Below are 19,324 nucleotides of genomic sequence, written 5' to 3'. Positions count from 1 at the left end.
TGTTGTCTGAGGCTACGTTTATATGATGACTGTCTGAACAGAAGACGTAAAAGTGACGTTGCACCTTTACTTTTTTTCCGCGTGTATACGGTGACGCAGAAGTGTGTGGAATTCGATTGGGTATGCATGTCAGGCGGCTCGGTGGTGACTCTAGGTGGGGATGTATGTGATGTAAACGCATACGCAACGTGAGCAGATCTGACCAGAGTTTTGTGTCTTGGGCAGTTTAGACGGAAACGCTACAGCACAGCGTATTCAACTTTGGAGGGTGGTTTCATATTTTTGTGTTTTTAAGCCCTCAAACGCTGTCACCGTCTAAATGAAATCACTTATAAAACATTTAGTCGTTTTTACCCGCAAGCATCCTCGTGTAAACAGGGCCTAAATAACTGTTAATATGTTACGTTAATATGTTCTATTGTTATTAACTTACCATTCAAGATGAAATGTCTGTATTTGGTCTCTGATTTTATAAAATAAATTTCTCCCCAAAAATGCGACTTATAATCCAGCGTGACTTTTATATGTTTTTTTCCTTCTTCATTATGCATTTTTTGACTGGTGCGACTTATACTCTGGAGCGACTTATAGTTCGGAAAATACTACTTTACTACTTGTACTTCATAACATTCCACCACTGTCCTATTGTCAGCAGCTTTACCACTCTTTGCATGTTCTGCTGGACACGGGTGGGGTTTTGTTGAGCCCCACTTATATTTCAACTCTGGATTTGATTACAATATAAACCCAGTTCTACCCTTTTTGAACTGATCCTGAACTCCACTCCATTGTCCCATGTCATCGGAGGAGAAGCCAGATTTGAGATGATCACTTTCACAGATGCTTTCAAGCCTATAAATCCTGCAATAATGGCGCGAAATCAAGCAGTAATTTCCAGGGATCTGACTAGACTTCTCCACTGAACAGCCATCCTTTTGTTAAGAAGTCTAAGTATCTTTTAGTGTTAGTAATATAGTGCAGATTTAGAGATGTTTTGGGGCAGTTGTAATGCACACCAGTTGCTACAGGACCACACCCAGGCTTTTGTTTTGCCTGAGGAAGACGAAAAACGAGCCATCCGTTCGTTTGTCCAGAGGTGGAGACGCAATCTGAGAATTTATAACGATGAAGGAATGTAGCAGAGATGATGTTTATGGGATGGGGACTATAATTCTATTTGATGCTTTTGTGTAAGGAGAGATAAGACTGTTCCATCAGATACAGAAAAGAATATTACTTTGGATTGTATACAGCTTTTTGCAATGATTGTTGAGGCTGTTGTCGTACAATACTGGCCAGAGGTGGTAGAGTCGCCATAAACTGCACTCAAGTAAGAGTAAAGTAGCGACTTTAGTAGTGTTCCAAGAAATTACACTGAATTGAACAGTAAAAAAAGTACTTGGGAAAACTACTATTCAAGTAAGAGTAACCGAAAGAGTAACTGTTGAGTTTTATAATTTGAAGTTAATGTAAATTGAAGGATAAACATTAAGTAACAAACATAATCTGGTATTTTTATATAGAATACACACACACACACACACACACAAAAAGCAAACTCATCATATCTGAAGGAGCGGTGAAAGAAACAAAAAATATTTCATATTGTCAACATACAGCTTTTGTCACTTGTACAGTTTCCAACAACTTTTCCACAAGTTAGAGTACTGTTACTTCAATACCAGAGGCGGTGCTACCATTAGACAAAAGTAGGCAGCTGCCTAGGGCCCCCAAACCTGGAGGGGCCCCCAGACAATTACCCTCAGTGCCACTAATGGCCGAGGCCTCAGAGCAATTAAATTTTCCCTCAATATGACATTAAATGAGAGTAGTTTACTTTTAAGCAATAATCATAAGAAAAAAAAAAATCATATGTAATAGATGTAAACGAAAATGTAAATGTAGTAGCAAAAAAGTAAAACTACTTCCACTTCTGGTTATCTAGTAAGCTAGGAAGTTTCCAATCCACTATAATTCAAATAAATAGAGAAGTGCGTGTCTCAAAAACAATGGGGAAAAAGACACAATAAATATATACATACAAAAAAAAAAGAAAAAAAAAAGGTGCATCATAGTGAGGGCCCCAAACTCAAGTTCACCTAAGGCCCCCAAATGGCTAACTCCGCCACTGTTCAATACTCCTACTATTACTCAAGTAGGAGTAAAAATATTAAATATTTTGAAACGTGTAGTGGATTTGATTGATGATTACTTTTTGGCTTTGCTTATAAAGGAATCCAGGTGTGTTTTCGATGAAGTAAACATTATAAAAGCTCACACTCCCACTCCCCACTGTTGCCAGCAGATGATGCTGTTCATGTTTGAATCTGTTTAAGCCTAGATACTGTACTACATTTTCCCCATTTTTAACATACAATAAATGTTTTAAAATGTGAAATATTGCATGTATGGCCTAATAATGAAATCCATTATAATGTTTGATTTGCATTCTCATCACAGAGTATTATATCAAAAACATAACACTGAATGAATAGGCCCTTCAATGTAAAATGACACTTACACAGTCATTAGTCGCCACACTGGCCTTGACGGCGTTACTCTCCGTGATTTCCTCTTTTCCCACACACTTCACTTCGGGCTGTGGAAACAAAAACACAACATATACTTTAAAGTGAGACTAAACACCTAAACTCTGCCCGCAATCGCATTTCAAATAGAGCTGATAAAGTGAGGAGGGTGGATCTGCAGCGTGGGCGTTCCAGACCTGCTCCCTAATGGGCATTCCCGTAGCTTGCAATCAACCAATCAGAAAGAGGTTTGCACTCTTCTGCTTTTTCGCTTCTTTGTGGCAAAAGTCTTTACTGTCTATGGTCGAAGCAAAGCGTCAATACATGTGTTTCATGTCTGTAAGTACCATTTATTTGTACAGTTTGAGCAATTCCAGAATGATGTTAGAATGTGATCAGACCCTCTCCAGTATGTACGGTGACAGCAACCAAGTTAACAAGTTAGTTAACAATAGCATGGCATGAGCCTTGACATTAGCTATTGATACAGACAACTAAGTTACTATAACAGGTTAGCAACACTGCTTTTGGGAAACGCTTTGGATAAAAGTGTCTGCTATATAAACCCCTGGCTAGCTGTAGAACTACAGCTATGTGGCTCATCAATAGCTAATGTCAAAGGTCATGCCATGTGATGATGAGTGGAACTTATTAACTTGGTTCTTTCATTGTCACAGTATCTAGAGAGGATCTGATCACATTCTAACATCATGTACTTTTAACATGACACTGAAACTGCACAAACTGTACAAATAAATGAGACTTACGGACATAACGCAAGTACAGCGTAAACACCAGTATTTATCATGAATGCAGTTTTTTCGTATCCAAATGATTGCACTTATAGCAGTCGACCTACTATTGTGCTGAAAATACTAAAGGAAGTAGGTAGTACAATACAGTTTTTGGGTTTTTTTTTGGAAGGGGACATAAAATATTTTGAGAAGTAAAACAATGCACTGCACAACCCAACATTTTACTACGTGACATCCAGTGGAAAGAACTTGAAGTTCCTGCTTTTCCTATTCAGTTCAATCATAGACATATATACATCTATACATGTCTATGGGTTCAATGCTAACGTCAATGTACAACTCTTACTTTGACATATTTGTTAGACGGGATGTTGACAGTTCCTCGTGGAAGGAAAAAAACAAAATGGGAAGCGTTGCTGTTTAGGGAAGAAACGCCCATTTATGTTCCAAAGACTGACGATATTGGATAAACTGGGCACTACCTGCAGGAGTAAACGGGAGAGTGAGGGGGAGGAAGGAGCGGGGTCTGGAGGTATATAGAACATTCTGATTGGTCTAACAGGTATCCATGTGATGTCACCTAGTGCTTGAAACTGCAGTGGCCACAAGAGGCAGCACACAATGAGAACACAAAGCTGCAAATTTGCATAGTTTGCACCAAAAACTGCCAAAAAAAGAAGAAGTCTAGGAACAGTAGACAAAGCTAACACCATATACAATTTATTAGCAAAAAAGTTTATCAGGAAAAGTTCATTTCTGTCCTGTGAATGTGACTTTAGTGTATCGATACCTTCTCAAATGAGTATCTTGTTTCAACCACAGATCGTATAAAGAAGTGGACTAAGTGAGTGTGACGCCACCCATAGCGTTCGGCTCCCGCCAAATGAAGCTCAAGGGACTAGCAGTTATAGGAGTGAATTTGGAGCAAAAGGAATGTATTTAAGCACAAAATAGCAAAATAAAAACCCCAGGCTCATGTGGAGCAGGTTGATATGAACATTTGAAGACCAAAATGATGAGTCTCACAGTAGACGTTATAGAGAGAGGGTTTCAATTTTTCGAAGTAAAGTCAATTGGAAATGCGTCGATGGAGCTGAATCCATGCTCACTTCCTTCTTGGAACGTGGTGGCTAGTGGGTTAGCTATGTCCATTTATACACAGTCTGTGGTTTCAGTAGTAGTTTTAGTATCAATTAGTATTTGATTTTCAATACTTTTGGCAACCCTCATATAGAATCATGCAGTTATTACTTAGTGTCAGGTTAAGTGGGGTTATATTCACCATGATAGGAACGGCCTCCACTGCAGAGACCTCTGCAGCTACAGTGTTTACAGTGATTACAGAGAGGTCTCCAGGGGCCTGAGTCACAGCGCTGTCTGCCCCAGTGGAGTCTGAAGCATCTGGGGCAGGGGTCTGGCCAGTGGCATCCCCCGCATCACCTGCTGGAACTGAGACACACAGAGAAGAGATTTTTGATTGCTTTTAGATTTAATTTAATTTAATTTAGTTTTTTTTTTGTGTGTGTGTTTTTTTTTACATTGTTGTGCACCATTTTGGAAAATGTCTTTTTTATAAATCAAATTGAATCGACTGGATTGGGCGACTAGACAAAGATAATATCTATATGCAGGTACATGTGTGAATATGAGATGTGAGTCATGTTTTATTTTAGTTTAAATCTAAATTTGTAAAGCATGCATATTAATTTATCTATCTATCTAGCTATAGATATTGAGGATGCATACATACTGTTTAATTGTGAATAAATGGTGAATAAGTCAACACTCAAATTAAAAGTGTACTGTGTAACTTTTCTATTAATCTATGTATTTACAGTATGTATCTATCATCCATCTATCAATTTATCAATGTATCTATGTCTGTCTGTCTGTCTGTCTATCTATCATCTATCTATCAGATCTAGGTCAGATCAGTGGAGAGACAAGCTTGCTCAATGCTTTTCAAGGCTTTTTTTTAAGCAATGAAGCTCCTGTGAATGAATAAATGTGATATATAGATATGTTTAATGCCTCATGTACTATAACATCATCTCTATGGAGACAAGCAGGGCAGAAAAGTTATACATTACTTTATGAAAGAGCTGAAGGATTTCCATTTTTCACCTGATAATGCAGTTGCTTTCATCTATTCAAGTTATATATATATATATTTAATTATTTACTTATTTTTTTTTACCATGTTTGAGAGTCTATATAAGAAGATTAGTTACCAAGCAGAAACTTTGACCAACCTGAAGCTGTAGAAGGAGCATCTGTGGAGTCATCCTGGCATTTTACTTCATCTGTAAAAACAGAAACAAAAAATAGAATCAAAACACATTACATTTACATTTTTATTTAAAGCGCCTGCACGTATTACGCTATTTTCTGATCTATGTTATAATGTTGTTTCCTGGTGTTGTGTTTTGTTTCATTCACACAAATCCTGCATATTAAGACTCCTCAAACAGAAAACACTCTGTTCCACTCTGTGATGTCATGTGGTAATACAGGAAGTGCTCCACTGTGATTTTAAACTCCATATGCCTTCACTTTTTTTTTTTGATTATTTCAACCCTGGAATTTCCAATCTCTCCAAAAGCTAAAGGTAAAAGGTAGCTGTTAACTTGAAAACTACCACTACATGACATCACAAAGTGGAACAGGCTATTCTGAGCTCTGGAGATGTAGACAGACTAAGAAAAAAGGGTTACTCAAACATGTGTAATGAAACAAAACACTACTCCAGTATGTTTTTGATGAGATATTAAAAGCTTACATTGATCAATTTTGTGAAATATAGGACCTTTACATTTTTCAATACAAAATACCTAAACTAAATACACATCTGTGGATTCACCAACTAGTATTCCTATCACTGTTATTGTTGGCTGAGGTCAGAGTGAGCAGGGCATGTTTGAACAGCTGAACTTAACCCGATCTGCCAAAACCATGAATGCCAAAACACAGCTAACCCGGTACACATGGGCTAATCATCCTGTTTGGTGGTTTTTATAAATAAACCTGCTCCGGGGTCGTGACCTCTGGACTACACTGTTATTCTACGGGGATGATCGCGTTTCCACTTCATTTCCTTTCTGTCTTTTCCCTTTAAGATAATCAGACCAATCAGAAGTGAGATTTCAAAGCCGTATCTCCCACTGTGAAGGAAATGCAAAACAAGGTGATTGTAGATTACATCCAAAAGTGGGTACTGTTGGAGTTTTTTCAGTCTGAAAGTGGAACTCAGCCTAATCATGCAGGATTTGTGTGTTAAATATGTGTGAATGAAACAAACTACAACTCCAGGTATGTTTGTGATGAGGAACATTCTAACATTCTATCCACTCTATGAACATTTGTTGGGTATAGTTTAGTAAATCATTAATGGAGAAACTGTAGTATCAGATAGAGCTGGGAATCACAGGGTTCGTCACAATTCGATACGATACGTGAAGCATTGCTCACGATACAATATTAACACGATATAGTGATATGTGCGATAATCGATACATTACATGTGATACTCTGTGATATTTTTTCAAGAACCAAATACATTTCTGCAACAGTATTTCTTTGTTAAACCACTACATGTGCAAAGTGAATATGAAATGCATCTATTTTAATCATTAGAACAGTGAATACGTCAAGTTTACTTCCATTAAATGCAAAAGAAATGCTAAAAAATACCAAGAAATACTCATAGCAGCCCGTGATATCAGTACTGTATCACCAAATTTAGTATCATGATATTTCGATATATTTGCACACCCCTGGCGTCAATAACATAGCAAGAGATAGTAAATATGTAATATCACTGTAATGTAACACGATCGAATTGTGTTTTTTATTTTAACCAGGGGTCACCGTCCACCCACTACTCCCGACATGAGATATAAAAAAATAAAATAGCCTAAAACTTAAATGTCAAACAGGAGCTATTGGCAATGGTGAAAACAACCTGCATAGGCTCATGATATCTGCAGTACTGTCTTATGGAGACCTGAGACATGAGGGACCAGGACTGAACCAGGACTAAAACAGGACTAAACCAGGACTAAACCAGGACTGAACCAGGACTAAAACAGGACTAAACCAGGACTAAACCAGGACTAAACCAGGACTAAAACAGGACTAAACCAGGACTAAAACAGGACTTAACTGGGACTAAATTAGGACTAAAACAGGACTAAAACAGAACTAAAACAGAACTAAAACAGGACTAAAATAAGACTAAACCAGGTCTAAACCAGGTCTAAACCAGGACAAAACTAGAACTAAACCAGAACTGAGTGTCGGGACAGGTCCGGAAGTACTCGTGTAGACCGTCAGGTGACTGCAAGCGAAAGGACTGCACCCTGGGTTGCCCAATCGCAATTTGTGGACACCGTGCTCCATGGGCTCAGGGTTCTCTCTCTCCTGGTCTCTCTTCAAGATTATTCCTGGTTTAGTCCTGATTTAGACCTGGTGCAGTCCTGGTTTAGACTTGGTTCAGTCCTGGTTTAGTCCGGGTTTAGTCCTACTGGTTCAGTCACGAATTGCGTACCCTCACTTAAAAAAATCCCTACTGCACCACTGATTGTAACTGAATTACAATGTACCCAAACTTACACAAAACAGCCTTCAAAATGCTATGAATAAAATAAATAAATAAATAAATAATAAAAATAATAACAATAATAACACATTGGTCTTTTCACAGTAACACAAAGAAGCTTCACAATAAATTAGCACTAAAACAAGAACAGGACAGACTGCAGGCTCTGGGGAAAAAGTGTGTTTTGAACAGTTTTTTTTGAAGATGTTTCGTGAGTCTGAGTTTCTGATGTGAAGGGGGAGAGATTTCCGGAGAGTGGATTAGTTTTTTTCTTTAATTAAGACATACTGCATTGTGTTTTTTCTGCTATAGTTGTAATCTGTGGCACCCATGGATCATTATGTTGTATTTTGTAGATCAGAGGAATGATGTCTTGAATGCAGGAGAATAAAGATGATTCAAACATGCATGAATCACTCTAAATACAACTTTGAGAGGATAAATAAGAAAGGGAAACATGGTTAAAAGCTCTAAAAAACTGCACAGTATGTCCTTTAAGAAAATAACAAAAACAGAAAAAAGAAGAAGAAGAGACTAACTGTATTATTGACAATATGTATCCAATTATACACTTCAACTGTCATACCAGCATCGCAATTATAATACCATTCAGCTATAGGTCGTAGTGTGCTGTGATGTTCATAAAATGCAGATTCTCCTCTCTATGTCCAGTGTCTTCTCGTCTATGGTTGCAGTTGGACTCCTGCGCTCTTCAAATGCACTCAAACAGAACATGTAAAAACCCCAAACCCTTTCGTTTCATAGCCGACTTCACCTAATGGCTTATGTCTTAAACTGCTGTGTTTTATGGTGCAGGGAAAATGTTCAGTATAAACAACTTTATTACCTGTAAAATGGGACGATTATGGCTGGGTTTTTATGTTCAAAGTGCACATAAGTCAGACACTTTTACTACAGTGTACTCTTGTGTCAAAACTTCTTGTGAGGTTGGACTTCCAAACACTTTGATTTATAAGTCTTAAATTACACAAAAGTGACTCTTTTGAGCTTTTAGTCATGTTATAATGTTATGTCCTCAAAAATATACCTGAGTTGTGTTTTGTTTCATTCACACATGTTTAAGTAACTCTTTGGTTTTAGTCTGTTTACATCTCCAAAGTTCAAAATGCTCTGTTCCACCTTGTAATGTCATGAAGCGGTGGTTTTCAAGTCAACAGCTACATTTTACTAGTCAGGCTGGCGACATCTAGTGCCTCTGCTCAATTTAATGTCTCTCCAACGACTAGGTCAGGAATCAGAATACACTAGATGGTTTGCAAGAACCCCAGAAGTTGTAGACCGCTCACCGGCCAATCAGTGAAGAGCTGTGAAGCCATGACGTCAAACTCAAGCACTTGTCTGGGTCCCTTTTGTGGTACAACACAACAGTAAACAAAGAGGTCGAGATGGATGTAGATGAAGACAGACATTCTGTGTTGACAACAATTCCCAAGATCAAGGATTTAAAGAGGGACCAAAGAGAATGTTTGGTGAATTTTATCAAGGGGAAAGACGCTATTGCCCTTCTTCCTATGGGATTTGGCGCATTACATCGGTCATGACCAAATAGCAGCAATTGGTTAAATAAAAAAAAGGACCGTCTACTGTCGAGCGAAGGAATCGTAATGCTCAGATGGTTTCTACGAAGTGAAACCGGCTAAGAAATCAATTAGGCTAACATTTAGTTCAGTAGAAATATTGGAAATCATCCGAATGATTCCAGTGAAAGTGTTTTGGAGTTTAAAAACACAATGGAGGACTTCCTGTATTTTCACATGACATCACAAGGTGTGTTTTTTTTCAGTTTGAGAGAAGAACTCAGCCTAAACATGCAAGATTTGTGTGTTAAACTTGTGTGAATGAAATAAAACACAACTCGAGGTGATCTGTGATGAGGAAAAAACATTATAACATAGATCAGAAAATAGACTCGTAACTGTTATTCTTGAACTTCAACTTCCTGTTTATATGTTGCTATTATGTGAACTTTTTGGCATTTATAAGAGAACATTTAGCTTTTATTTTGTTGTTAATTGCTATGCCCTCGGTGCACATTTTGAACCACTCTGAAACTCTTGGATACTGAGGACACATACACGAGTTTCAGTCATGAGGTATGGCAGCCCAACGTGAGGAGCTCATTCTGTTTAACTGTGCATAAATGGTGAATATATCAACATTACCATATCAGGAGAAACAATATCTGATTAGAACATGTCTTTAATTATGGAAAAACGATTGCTTGTTCTAAACTGGGTCAAACGTTCATGTAACTGCATAATGAAAAGGCCATCTCGTAATTTAATTATAAGTAAACCGCGCACTCCCTAATGGCCATGGCTCAATTTTGGACTGTAAAACTACATTATAAACAAAAATCAAATCAAAACAAATCAAACATTAAACTAGTGTGTCCTGATTTAGACTTAAAAGATCCTGTACCTAATATTTTCTCTAAATACGCCTTGCCCCAATCCAGATAGTATAAGAAGATCTTGAGGTCAAAATATGTCAGCTGCACTGTTTGGATCTAATGTGTGGAAGTGTGTGGTTAGCATGCTAGTTGCTCTTAGCTTTACCGTGATGATAAATCTCTGCTTTCGTCTCTGAGAGTTGTGAAAAGTGTTTATAAACTCATTAAGGTGTTCGGAATGCATAAGGTAGATGAGGAGTAACTTTGGACCACTGCAAACTGTTAAAACATCCTAAATAACGCACAATTGACTCTTATGAGCTTTTACCACATTAGAATGTTGTTACCTCATACTAATAATTGGCAAGATATCCAAATGATTCTACTAATGGGATTAAAAACCACAGGCTGCACTTGCTGTATTACCACAGGACATCACAAGGCGGAACAGAGTGTTTTCAGTTTCAGAAGAACTCAGCCAAAAAATGCAGGGTTTGCGAGTTAAACATGTGTGAATGAAACAAGACACAACTCCAGGTATGTTTGAGATGAGGAAACATTAAAACATTGATCAGAAAAGAGAGTAATATGGGCCTTTAAAAAGAACTAATTCCGTTTTTCACAGAATCAGGTACGGAGATTTTAATGCAGGCTTGTTCTACACCTGGTTAATCCGTGTGTCATTTGTTTTTCAAAATAAAACCAAAAATAAGAAAATGATAAAATAACTATGGTCTTCATTATTTGTCTTCAAAACCAAAATGAAAAAATTGATAATAATGAATTTTTTTCAGTTTTTGATTTAGTGTTTATATGAATGGAAAAAACGGTCGTTTCCCATTTCTGTGACTTAAACTCCGATGCCGAACTGAACCAGGACTGAACCAGGTCTAAACCAGGACTAAATCAGGACTGAAGCAGGACTGAACCAGGTCTAAACCAAGACTAAATCAGGACTGAACCAGGAGTGTCGTGACGGGCCTGGAGTTGCGCTCGCATAGACTATTGGGTAATCAGGGCTGAGACTGGGACCAGACCGGAACCTGGACCAGGACTGAGACAGGGACTGAGACTGGGACCAGACTGGGACCAGGACCAGGACTGAGACAGGGACTGAGACTAGAACATAGACCAGGACCGAGACCGGGACTGAGACAGGGACTGAGACTAGAACTTAGACCAGGACCGAGACCGGGACTGAGACCGGGACTAAGACCGGGACTTAGACTGGGACCAGACCGGAACCAGACCGGGACTGAGACCAAGACTGAGACCAAGACTGAGACTGGTTTAGTTTTGGTTTAGTCCTGGTGCAGTTCTGGTTTAGACCTGGTTTAATCCTGTTTTAGTCCTAGTTCACTCCGTTTGTGGTGTAAAAGTCCGGCAGTCACGGAAACAGGAAACGGCTGTTATCCGTTTTTTCCATTTTTCAGTTAAACACAAAATCAAAAATGAATTGTTATCCATTATTTTCATTTTGGTTTTGGAGACAAATAATGAAGAAAATAGTTGTTTTTTCATTTTCTTATTTTTGGTTTGAACAAACAAATTTTGGACTGAACAAATGATACACTCAGTTCTGGTCCAATGTTTACAAATAACACTAAGTTTCAACATTTGTGGATTTCCATCTTTCATAACAATAATTTCCCCACACACCCTTACCCACTGTCCGAGATTATGACATCATCAAATTCTCCAACATTTGTTTACATTTTCCTCAGACACAACAGATGCGGCGGCGAGCTCCCCCAACCTCAGAACCTCAGGCCCCACACAGACAGGGCTCGGTGCTTTCATTATAAACACCACGCTGGCTCTGCTCCAGGCTCCAGAGGTTCAGAGCTGTGCAGTCTGACCCTGAGTGCAAGTAAACCGCCACTTCACAGCTAGCTTAACTCTATCAGCTGATCTGCCTCTATAAACAGGCTGGGTGTTCTCGGCTGGAAGGTAATCCTAACTTTTAACCTTTTAGAAGAAGTTATAGTTTTAACAGTGATATTAAAGGTTGTGGGAAGTATCAAAGTCTGATTCTAAAATGCGTGTTGAAAATTAGATATGAGCAAGTATTAAAAAAAAAATAATCTTGTAAATAAACAAACTTTGACTTTGCTGAAACTTTTGGAATGATACAGAAAAACAAAAAAACAGGTAGAGAGTGTTCTTGGAAAAAAAGGCCCAAAACTTGGACAAAACTAAATCCAGGCACTCCAGAAAAGTTAAATACTGCAGTTTTACTTTTACTTGATGATTTTTTGAAGTAAAAATGTTTGCTGCTCTTATTGCTCTCAGTAATTTGTCAATGTAATGTGGAGCCTTTCCTGTATTACCACATGACATCACAAGGTGGAATAGAGTTTCAGTTTGAGAGAACACTTATCAGCATAAACATGCATAGCCTCCGCTCAATTTCATTTCTGTCCAGCAGCTAGGTCAGGAATTGGAATACACTAGATCAGACATGTTAAACTCAGGCAAGGGGGCCAAATTTGGCAATATAATGAATGATATTTGGCCCGCGAGATTATATCAAATATGTATTATAGCTGGCCTGCCAGGTACACATAGGCTATAGAGACATTATTTATTTATTTTATATCAGGCTTGTTCTGGATTAAGTGTTTAAGCAAAACTATTATTAAACATTTATTTTAATAAGAAAAGGTTTACTATTACATATCTCCAAAGAAGGGAAAACAGATGTTGCACCAGATGTTGTTGAAATTTTTCAATAAATATTTAGTTTGGCGAACAACTTAGTCCCAGTTTTTAATCTTGGCCCTCTGTGAATTTGAGTTTAACCCCCCTGCACTTGATGGTTTGCAAGAACTTCGGATGTTGTAGACCGCGCACCGGCCAATAATTGAAGAGCTGAACCAACTCGAGTTGCGATAGCAGACTGCACACACTCCTCCTTTGGACTTCTTTTATCAAATACAAACAACATTTTTTAATTACACCTTTAATTTGCAAGTTTATCCCGTAGAAACGTCAATAATCGACAGACATGTTCACTCTCTGCTTTGTTTGCTGTTGTGTTGGCAATTACTTGGACACCACTGAGCATTCCGGCGCATTACATACGTCATGATCAAATAGCAACGATTTGTTAAATAAAAAAGTACTCGCCTACTGTCGAGCAAACGAAGCCTAAGTGAAATCGGCTGATGAATCAGGCTAAATTATGCAGGATTTATGTGTTAAACATGTGTGAATGAAACCAAACACAACTACTGGCGTGTTTTTGATGAGGAAACAACATAAGGAAATGACATAACATGGATCAGATGGGCGCTTTAACAATAGTTTGCAAATTGCCAAACTTCTATTAATGAGGTACTTTCGGTGTACTATTACTCTACACTCCATTTGGTGTTGTTATGACTGTGAGGAGACTGTGTGTGGTGTGACGCAATGCCAAGCCCAAATGATAGCTTACAGTTTAATAGGGAGATCTATGGCAGTGAACGTCGACCCAGATTTCCTGTTTTATGGTCTTACTACTCCGCAAACTGGGAGGGACCAACCGCCAAATTTAACAACACATAGCAAATTTGACTAAACGCCTTCTCCAGACAGTTTATAAAGATATTAGCCATCACTTCTTCAACAGCGGAGAACCACGACTCGGGTTTTAGCGGCTGCCTGACCCGACCAAACCCATGTGAACTAAGGTGAACCTAACCCAGTGCACCAGAAGGATTTCCAATGTGTTTCCAGTGTAAATAAACTCGAATGAGACTAAAAGAGCTGCTGGGACCAGGCCAAGAATCTGTCTGTATAGTGGAGTATTTAGTGAGTGAAGAAAGGTCTTTGTTTATTGGTCAAATCTGCTTAGAATAACATTGTAGCTCATACCAGTGATGTCTAGCCATTTGAGACGTTCATGGGAAAATATAAGAATGTAGAAATGGAGCTGTTGTGGAATACATTTAAAGGACCTATATTACACAGAACTGACTCTTGTGAGCCCTGTTAGAATGTTGTCACCTTCGCAAAAGCATACCTGGAGTTGGAGTTACCTTGTGTTCAGTAGAGATAGGAAATTCTTTATAACATCACAAGGTGGTTTTTTTTTTTTTCAGTTTGAGAGAAGTACTCAGCCTAAATATGCAGGATTTGTGTGTTAAACATGTATGAAACAAAACACAACTCTAAGGCCCCGTCCACACTAGTACTTATTTGAGTTGTTTTCGTTGTGGATGCAGTGTTCATCCACACTAATCCGATTGAAAACGGCTCCAGAAACGGAACGATCTGATGCCGCCAGCTCCCACGAATTCATTTGAGTACAGATCTGATCCGGCACTGTGTGGACGCCTGAAAACGTTGATACGCTGATGTAGTAGGTCTATGCGCCGCAAAGTAATTCACCACCAAAACTCTAAGAGGCTAGAATATATGTCCATTCTTATATACGGTCTATGTGTATGACCTGCAGACGTATAATCTCTGAAAAGTTTAACATGAACCATCTCCAATGCGACAGAAGCACAGAACAGACTCACCATCAGCAGAACACCCGTCTGTCACAGAAAGAACACACATATTCCACTGAGTCGTGTCCTTTAGTCTGACAGAAGCTGAACTGCATCAGTGAGCTGTTTTTTGAGCACTCAGTTTATGCAAATTAGTCATATGGTTTTAAGTTTTGTTTCTGTAAAACGTAAACACATATGCTCAAAGCTGTGTGGAAAGCAAAGCAAGGGTTGCGAACACAGAAATGATGTGTCTGGACGCAGATAATTTCCGATACGGTGATTCGTTTCAGTGTAAACATAGCCTAAGTCTGTTTGTGATGAGGAACATTATAACATTCTATCCACCATGGACCATTGTTGAGTATAGTTTAGTAAATCATTAATGGAGAAACTGTAGTGTCAGTGAGAGCTGGGAATCACAGGGTTCCTCGCGATCATGATATGGCGATATGTGTGAATACATTTAAAGGTCCAAAATTACATAAAATTTACTCTTGTGAGCTTTAAGTCATGTTAGAATGTTGTTACCTCCCAAAAAACATACCTGGAGTTGTGTTTTGTTTCATTCACGTGATTGAGTAACCATTTATTATTAGTCTGTCTACATCTCCAAAGCTCAGAATGCTCTGTTCCACCTTGTGATGTCATGTAGTGGTAGTTTTCACATTAACAGCTCCTTTTACCTTTAGTTCAGTAGAGATGGGCAATCTCAGAGCTGAAATCATCCAAATTATTCTAGTGAAGGTGTATGGAGTTTAAAAACACTGTGGAGCTCTTTCTATATTATCACATGACATCACCGAGTGTTTTCTCTTTGAGAGACAAAGTAACAATGCAGGGTTATGCAAATGTGTCAATCAAACAATATTTTAACATAGATCAGAAAATATTGTAATATGAGCCCTTTAAAGGTACAATTCGTAACTTTTCTAGTTCATATGCTTGTCTCCATGGAGATGTTTTTACTAGGGGTGTAACGATATCCAAGTCTCAGGATACGATATCGTCACATTATGAACCTCACGGTACAATATTTATTGCGATATCGTGGGAAAGCTCATGATATGGTGGGGAGGCTCATGATTAGGGATGTAACAATATCCAAATCTCTACGATATTTTCATGATATACATCTCACGATACGATATTTATTGCAATATTTTGTGGAGGCTAACAAAACTGTTCATATGTTACTTTTTCCTCTTAAAATGCCTTGACAAGACTTAATCCAAAGAAATAAGACATAAAAGTGTTTAGAACTATTATTATTTCTTCTTGTAGTCTACACTGAAATGGAGCAAAGGATCATGGTCTATGTAGTTCCCTCTGTTTTTTTTTTTTTTTTTTTAGCTATTACTGCACCATAACTCTTCATTTAAGCAAAGAGACTTGTAATTGAATATATTGTGATGTTCCATGATATTATTGTGAGAACTTTGACGATACGATATCACGATATTTCGGTTTATTGTTACATCCCCACTTTTAATGTTGCCGAGAAGTGTAGCATTGTAACACGTGGGCAAGCAAATTTTGCCACCAAGCCACCAAGTCAGATCTGTGGAAAGACAACCCCACTCACAGCAAGAATGCATGATTTTTAATGTAACGCAACTAAATAAATGTTAAATATTCATTTCTGATGTCAATCTGTGGAACATTTATGGCATTGTGATAACATCTCTACCGAGACAAGCAGAATTCACGTAATCTGTAGTGAAATAGGAGCAATAATACAGCCATTTATCAGATGCTTCTGTGTACAAACCACTGATAGCCATTCAAACCAATCAGACCAATTACCCAGCAGCCATTTCAGCAAGAATACTGTCTGAACACATTCTTTTGAGGAGGAAAAGTAGTTATTTCTTTGCCATGTTTACCTTTAAAAACATTTAATCAAACTTTCATAACCACGGGTAACTTTGCAAAATCAAAGACAGTTGATAATCTCTCAGTATAAAATGTACAAACTAAAATAATAAAACCATGATTTTGGTGTTTAAATTTATGTATTTTGTCCTTAAATCAAGATATGAACATTAATAACAGACCAAGCAGATGCCTTCTTTCCCTGTAGTCTGTTGAGGTTGATTGGCAGCTTCGATGCTGAGCGCTTGTCACTTACCAAACCAACGGCGAGGCTGAGAAAGGGCGTGTACCTTTAATTTCCTTGCTTCTGATTGGGTCTTTGGGTCTCTGACATGACCTCTGGTTGCAGATTAGCTGCTATAACTGCAAGCCCCGATTGGCTTCATTTGGTTTCAACCGAACACTATGGGTGATGTCATCCTTCTTTAGTTCTAGTTTAAAGGGCACATATTATGGCATTTCTATGTTATAATGTTGTTTCATCATCAAAAACATACCTGGAGTTGTGTTTTGTTTCATTTGCACAAGTTTAACACACAAACACTGCATATTTAGGCTGAGTTCTTTTCTCAAACTGAAAATACAGGAAGGGCTCCACTGTGTTTTTAACTCTATACACCACACAAAGCAAAGTGCATTACCTGTAAATACTCAAAGACTGTTTGCAACGAGAACAAGCCACTGCAATTTAAAAGGAACCTACATGTTTAAAAAACCCAGATTCAGAACCAAGGTTATGGAGTGAGTCATTATTGTGAAAGGAGTTAATTCATCGAATAGTTTGACAAATATATAAAAGAATCAAGTACAACGAAGGCATTTAAAAAACATATAAAATCCAGTGCAATGTGTATGTATGAAAAAGAAAGCTAAGTCGTGCATAAAAGTGAAGATTTCTGTTTGAAACTGATTAATGACTGATTGTGATTGAAATGAAATGTACCGCTTTGAAATGTTTTAAAGTGACTAGTGTTGATGTTTTGTCTGGAAAAAGGAAAAGGGGGCAGATAACATAACTCTTCTTTCAGCTCCTTTTCATTCATTTCTTGTATATAAAATACACAAACAACAACAACAACAAAAAAAAGATAACTGTTAACTTGAAAACGACATTGTGAGTTTTGGAGATGAAGACACATTGAGAACAAAGGGTTACTCAAATGTGTGAATGAAATAAAACTAGGGGTAGGACATTAACGCGTTTATTAAGATAAATTAATTACAAAGAAAATAATGCATTAAAAATATGAATGCATTTTATCACAGTTTGCATGCCAAACAATGTGGAACAATTGTCAGTGCACCATGTCGTGGTACGCCAATTATTCCTGCACACACAGTTCCGACTACAATAATGGAGCATGAAAGCGCTCTGGGTCTGCAGGACGGAAAATTTCTATATAAAAAAAAAAAAAACCTGATGGAAGTACTGACAAATGCGTAGTTTATTGCAAATTGTGCAGAAAAGAGTTTGCAAGAACGTTCAGAAGGTACCAATTTAAAGTAAAATGGCACTTTAACTTTAATCTCTTCAGTTTTTGACATGATTACCTTTGTCTACAAATTTGAAATGAAATGCAGTTTATTTTTTCAAGATATTTTTCCAGATATTAAAAGAGCTTAAATTTAAAAGTCATGTCTGTGCGAATTATTTGATGAAGTTGTCCACTAAAATTCATTTACGTAAAATAAGTGTTGCTTTTGGAGCAAATATTGTTATGTGATTCACTGAGATTAATTAATTACAAAGTCCACCCCTAAATAAAACACAACTCCAGGTATGTTTATGATGAGGCAATTTGTGCAATATATCACCTTTAATCTGCACTTAACACCAAAGCTAAGCCCTGTCTCTGCTATCATACTTTTCCCCATGCACTTTTACTCTAACATTCGTCTACTATTTTGATCTGACATTCTTTTCCATTGCCCAGATCAGATGTTAGGGTGGAGTTCACTGCAAAAACGTTCAGGAAATAAACATGGCTTTGCTTGATTAGTCCAGACCAGTTGAGAATACGCATTTTTTACACATTATAAGAGGAAGAGGCTCGCTTCCTTTTGGCCAAGGAGGGGCCAGGAACCAGGGAACACAGCTGTGAGTCTGTCCCTGCACTGCACTGTCCAGCCCCGCGCATGTGTTCAGTGAGATGTGCACTGTGCTGACATCATATGGTAAAAGGTTTTAAATGTTTGGACCAAGTTTTGAACTCCACCCAGACCATTGAGACAACAGTTATGGTTGTCATATCTCCGGACACCTCCTGTTCACGGTTACCAAGCATGTCCGCTAATCCAGATGTTGGTGTTAAACTGTATTAAATAAAGCGTATGGGGAGTGGAGACTACAGCTGAGTGTGTAAGACTGAATATTATAGTAGTGTAGATGTGTAAATGTTAAGCTTTATTTAATGAGATTTTAAAGAGCCCTTATTACGGTATTTTCTGATCTAAGTCATAATGTTGTGTCCTCATCACAAACATAGCAGGAATTGTGTTTTGTTTCATTCACGCATGTTTAACACACAAAAATCCATCATATTTAGGCTAGGAGTTCTTATCTCAAATAGAAAACGCTCTATTCCACCTTGTGATGTCATGTTTTAATAATAAAAAAGAAGGTGCTCTGTGTTTTTAAACATCGCACACCTTCACTAGAATCATTTGGATAATTTCTC

General features: G+C 37.9%; 1 protein-coding gene across 2 annotated transcripts in view; it reads right to left on the bottom strand.

The window, feature by feature from the left end:
- Positions 1-19,324, bottom strand: part of cd34 (CD34 molecule) — a 148,674-nt gene that overhangs the window by 108,643 nt on the left and 20,707 nt on the right. For both annotated transcript variants that reach the window (XR_008633669.1, XM_020917967.2), the window contains exons 2-4: positions 5,536-5,586; positions 4,566-4,732; positions 2,522-2,599 (exon numbers count right to left, since the gene is read on the bottom strand). Coding sequence is in view for 1 of the 2 variants with exons in the window: in XM_020917967.2 (XP_020773626.2) it covers positions 2,522-2,599; positions 4,566-4,732; positions 5,536-5,586 (296 nt within the window). In the remaining variant the exon portion in view is untranslated. The remainder of the gene's footprint in view (positions 1-2,521; positions 2,600-4,565; positions 4,733-5,535; positions 5,587-19,324) is intronic.

This window comes from Boleophthalmus pectinirostris, unplaced genomic scaffold (genome assembly GCF_026225935.1).
Source record: "Boleophthalmus pectinirostris isolate CB_2022bp ecotype Guang Dong unplaced genomic scaffold, ASM2622593v1 HiC_scaffold_8, whole genome shotgun sequence".
Taxonomy (NCBI): Eukaryota; Metazoa; Chordata; class Actinopteri; order Gobiiformes; family Gobiidae; genus Boleophthalmus; species Boleophthalmus pectinirostris.
The sequence above is the reverse complement of the archived record's forward strand: the minus strand, read 5'-3'. Positions and strand labels throughout refer to the sequence as shown.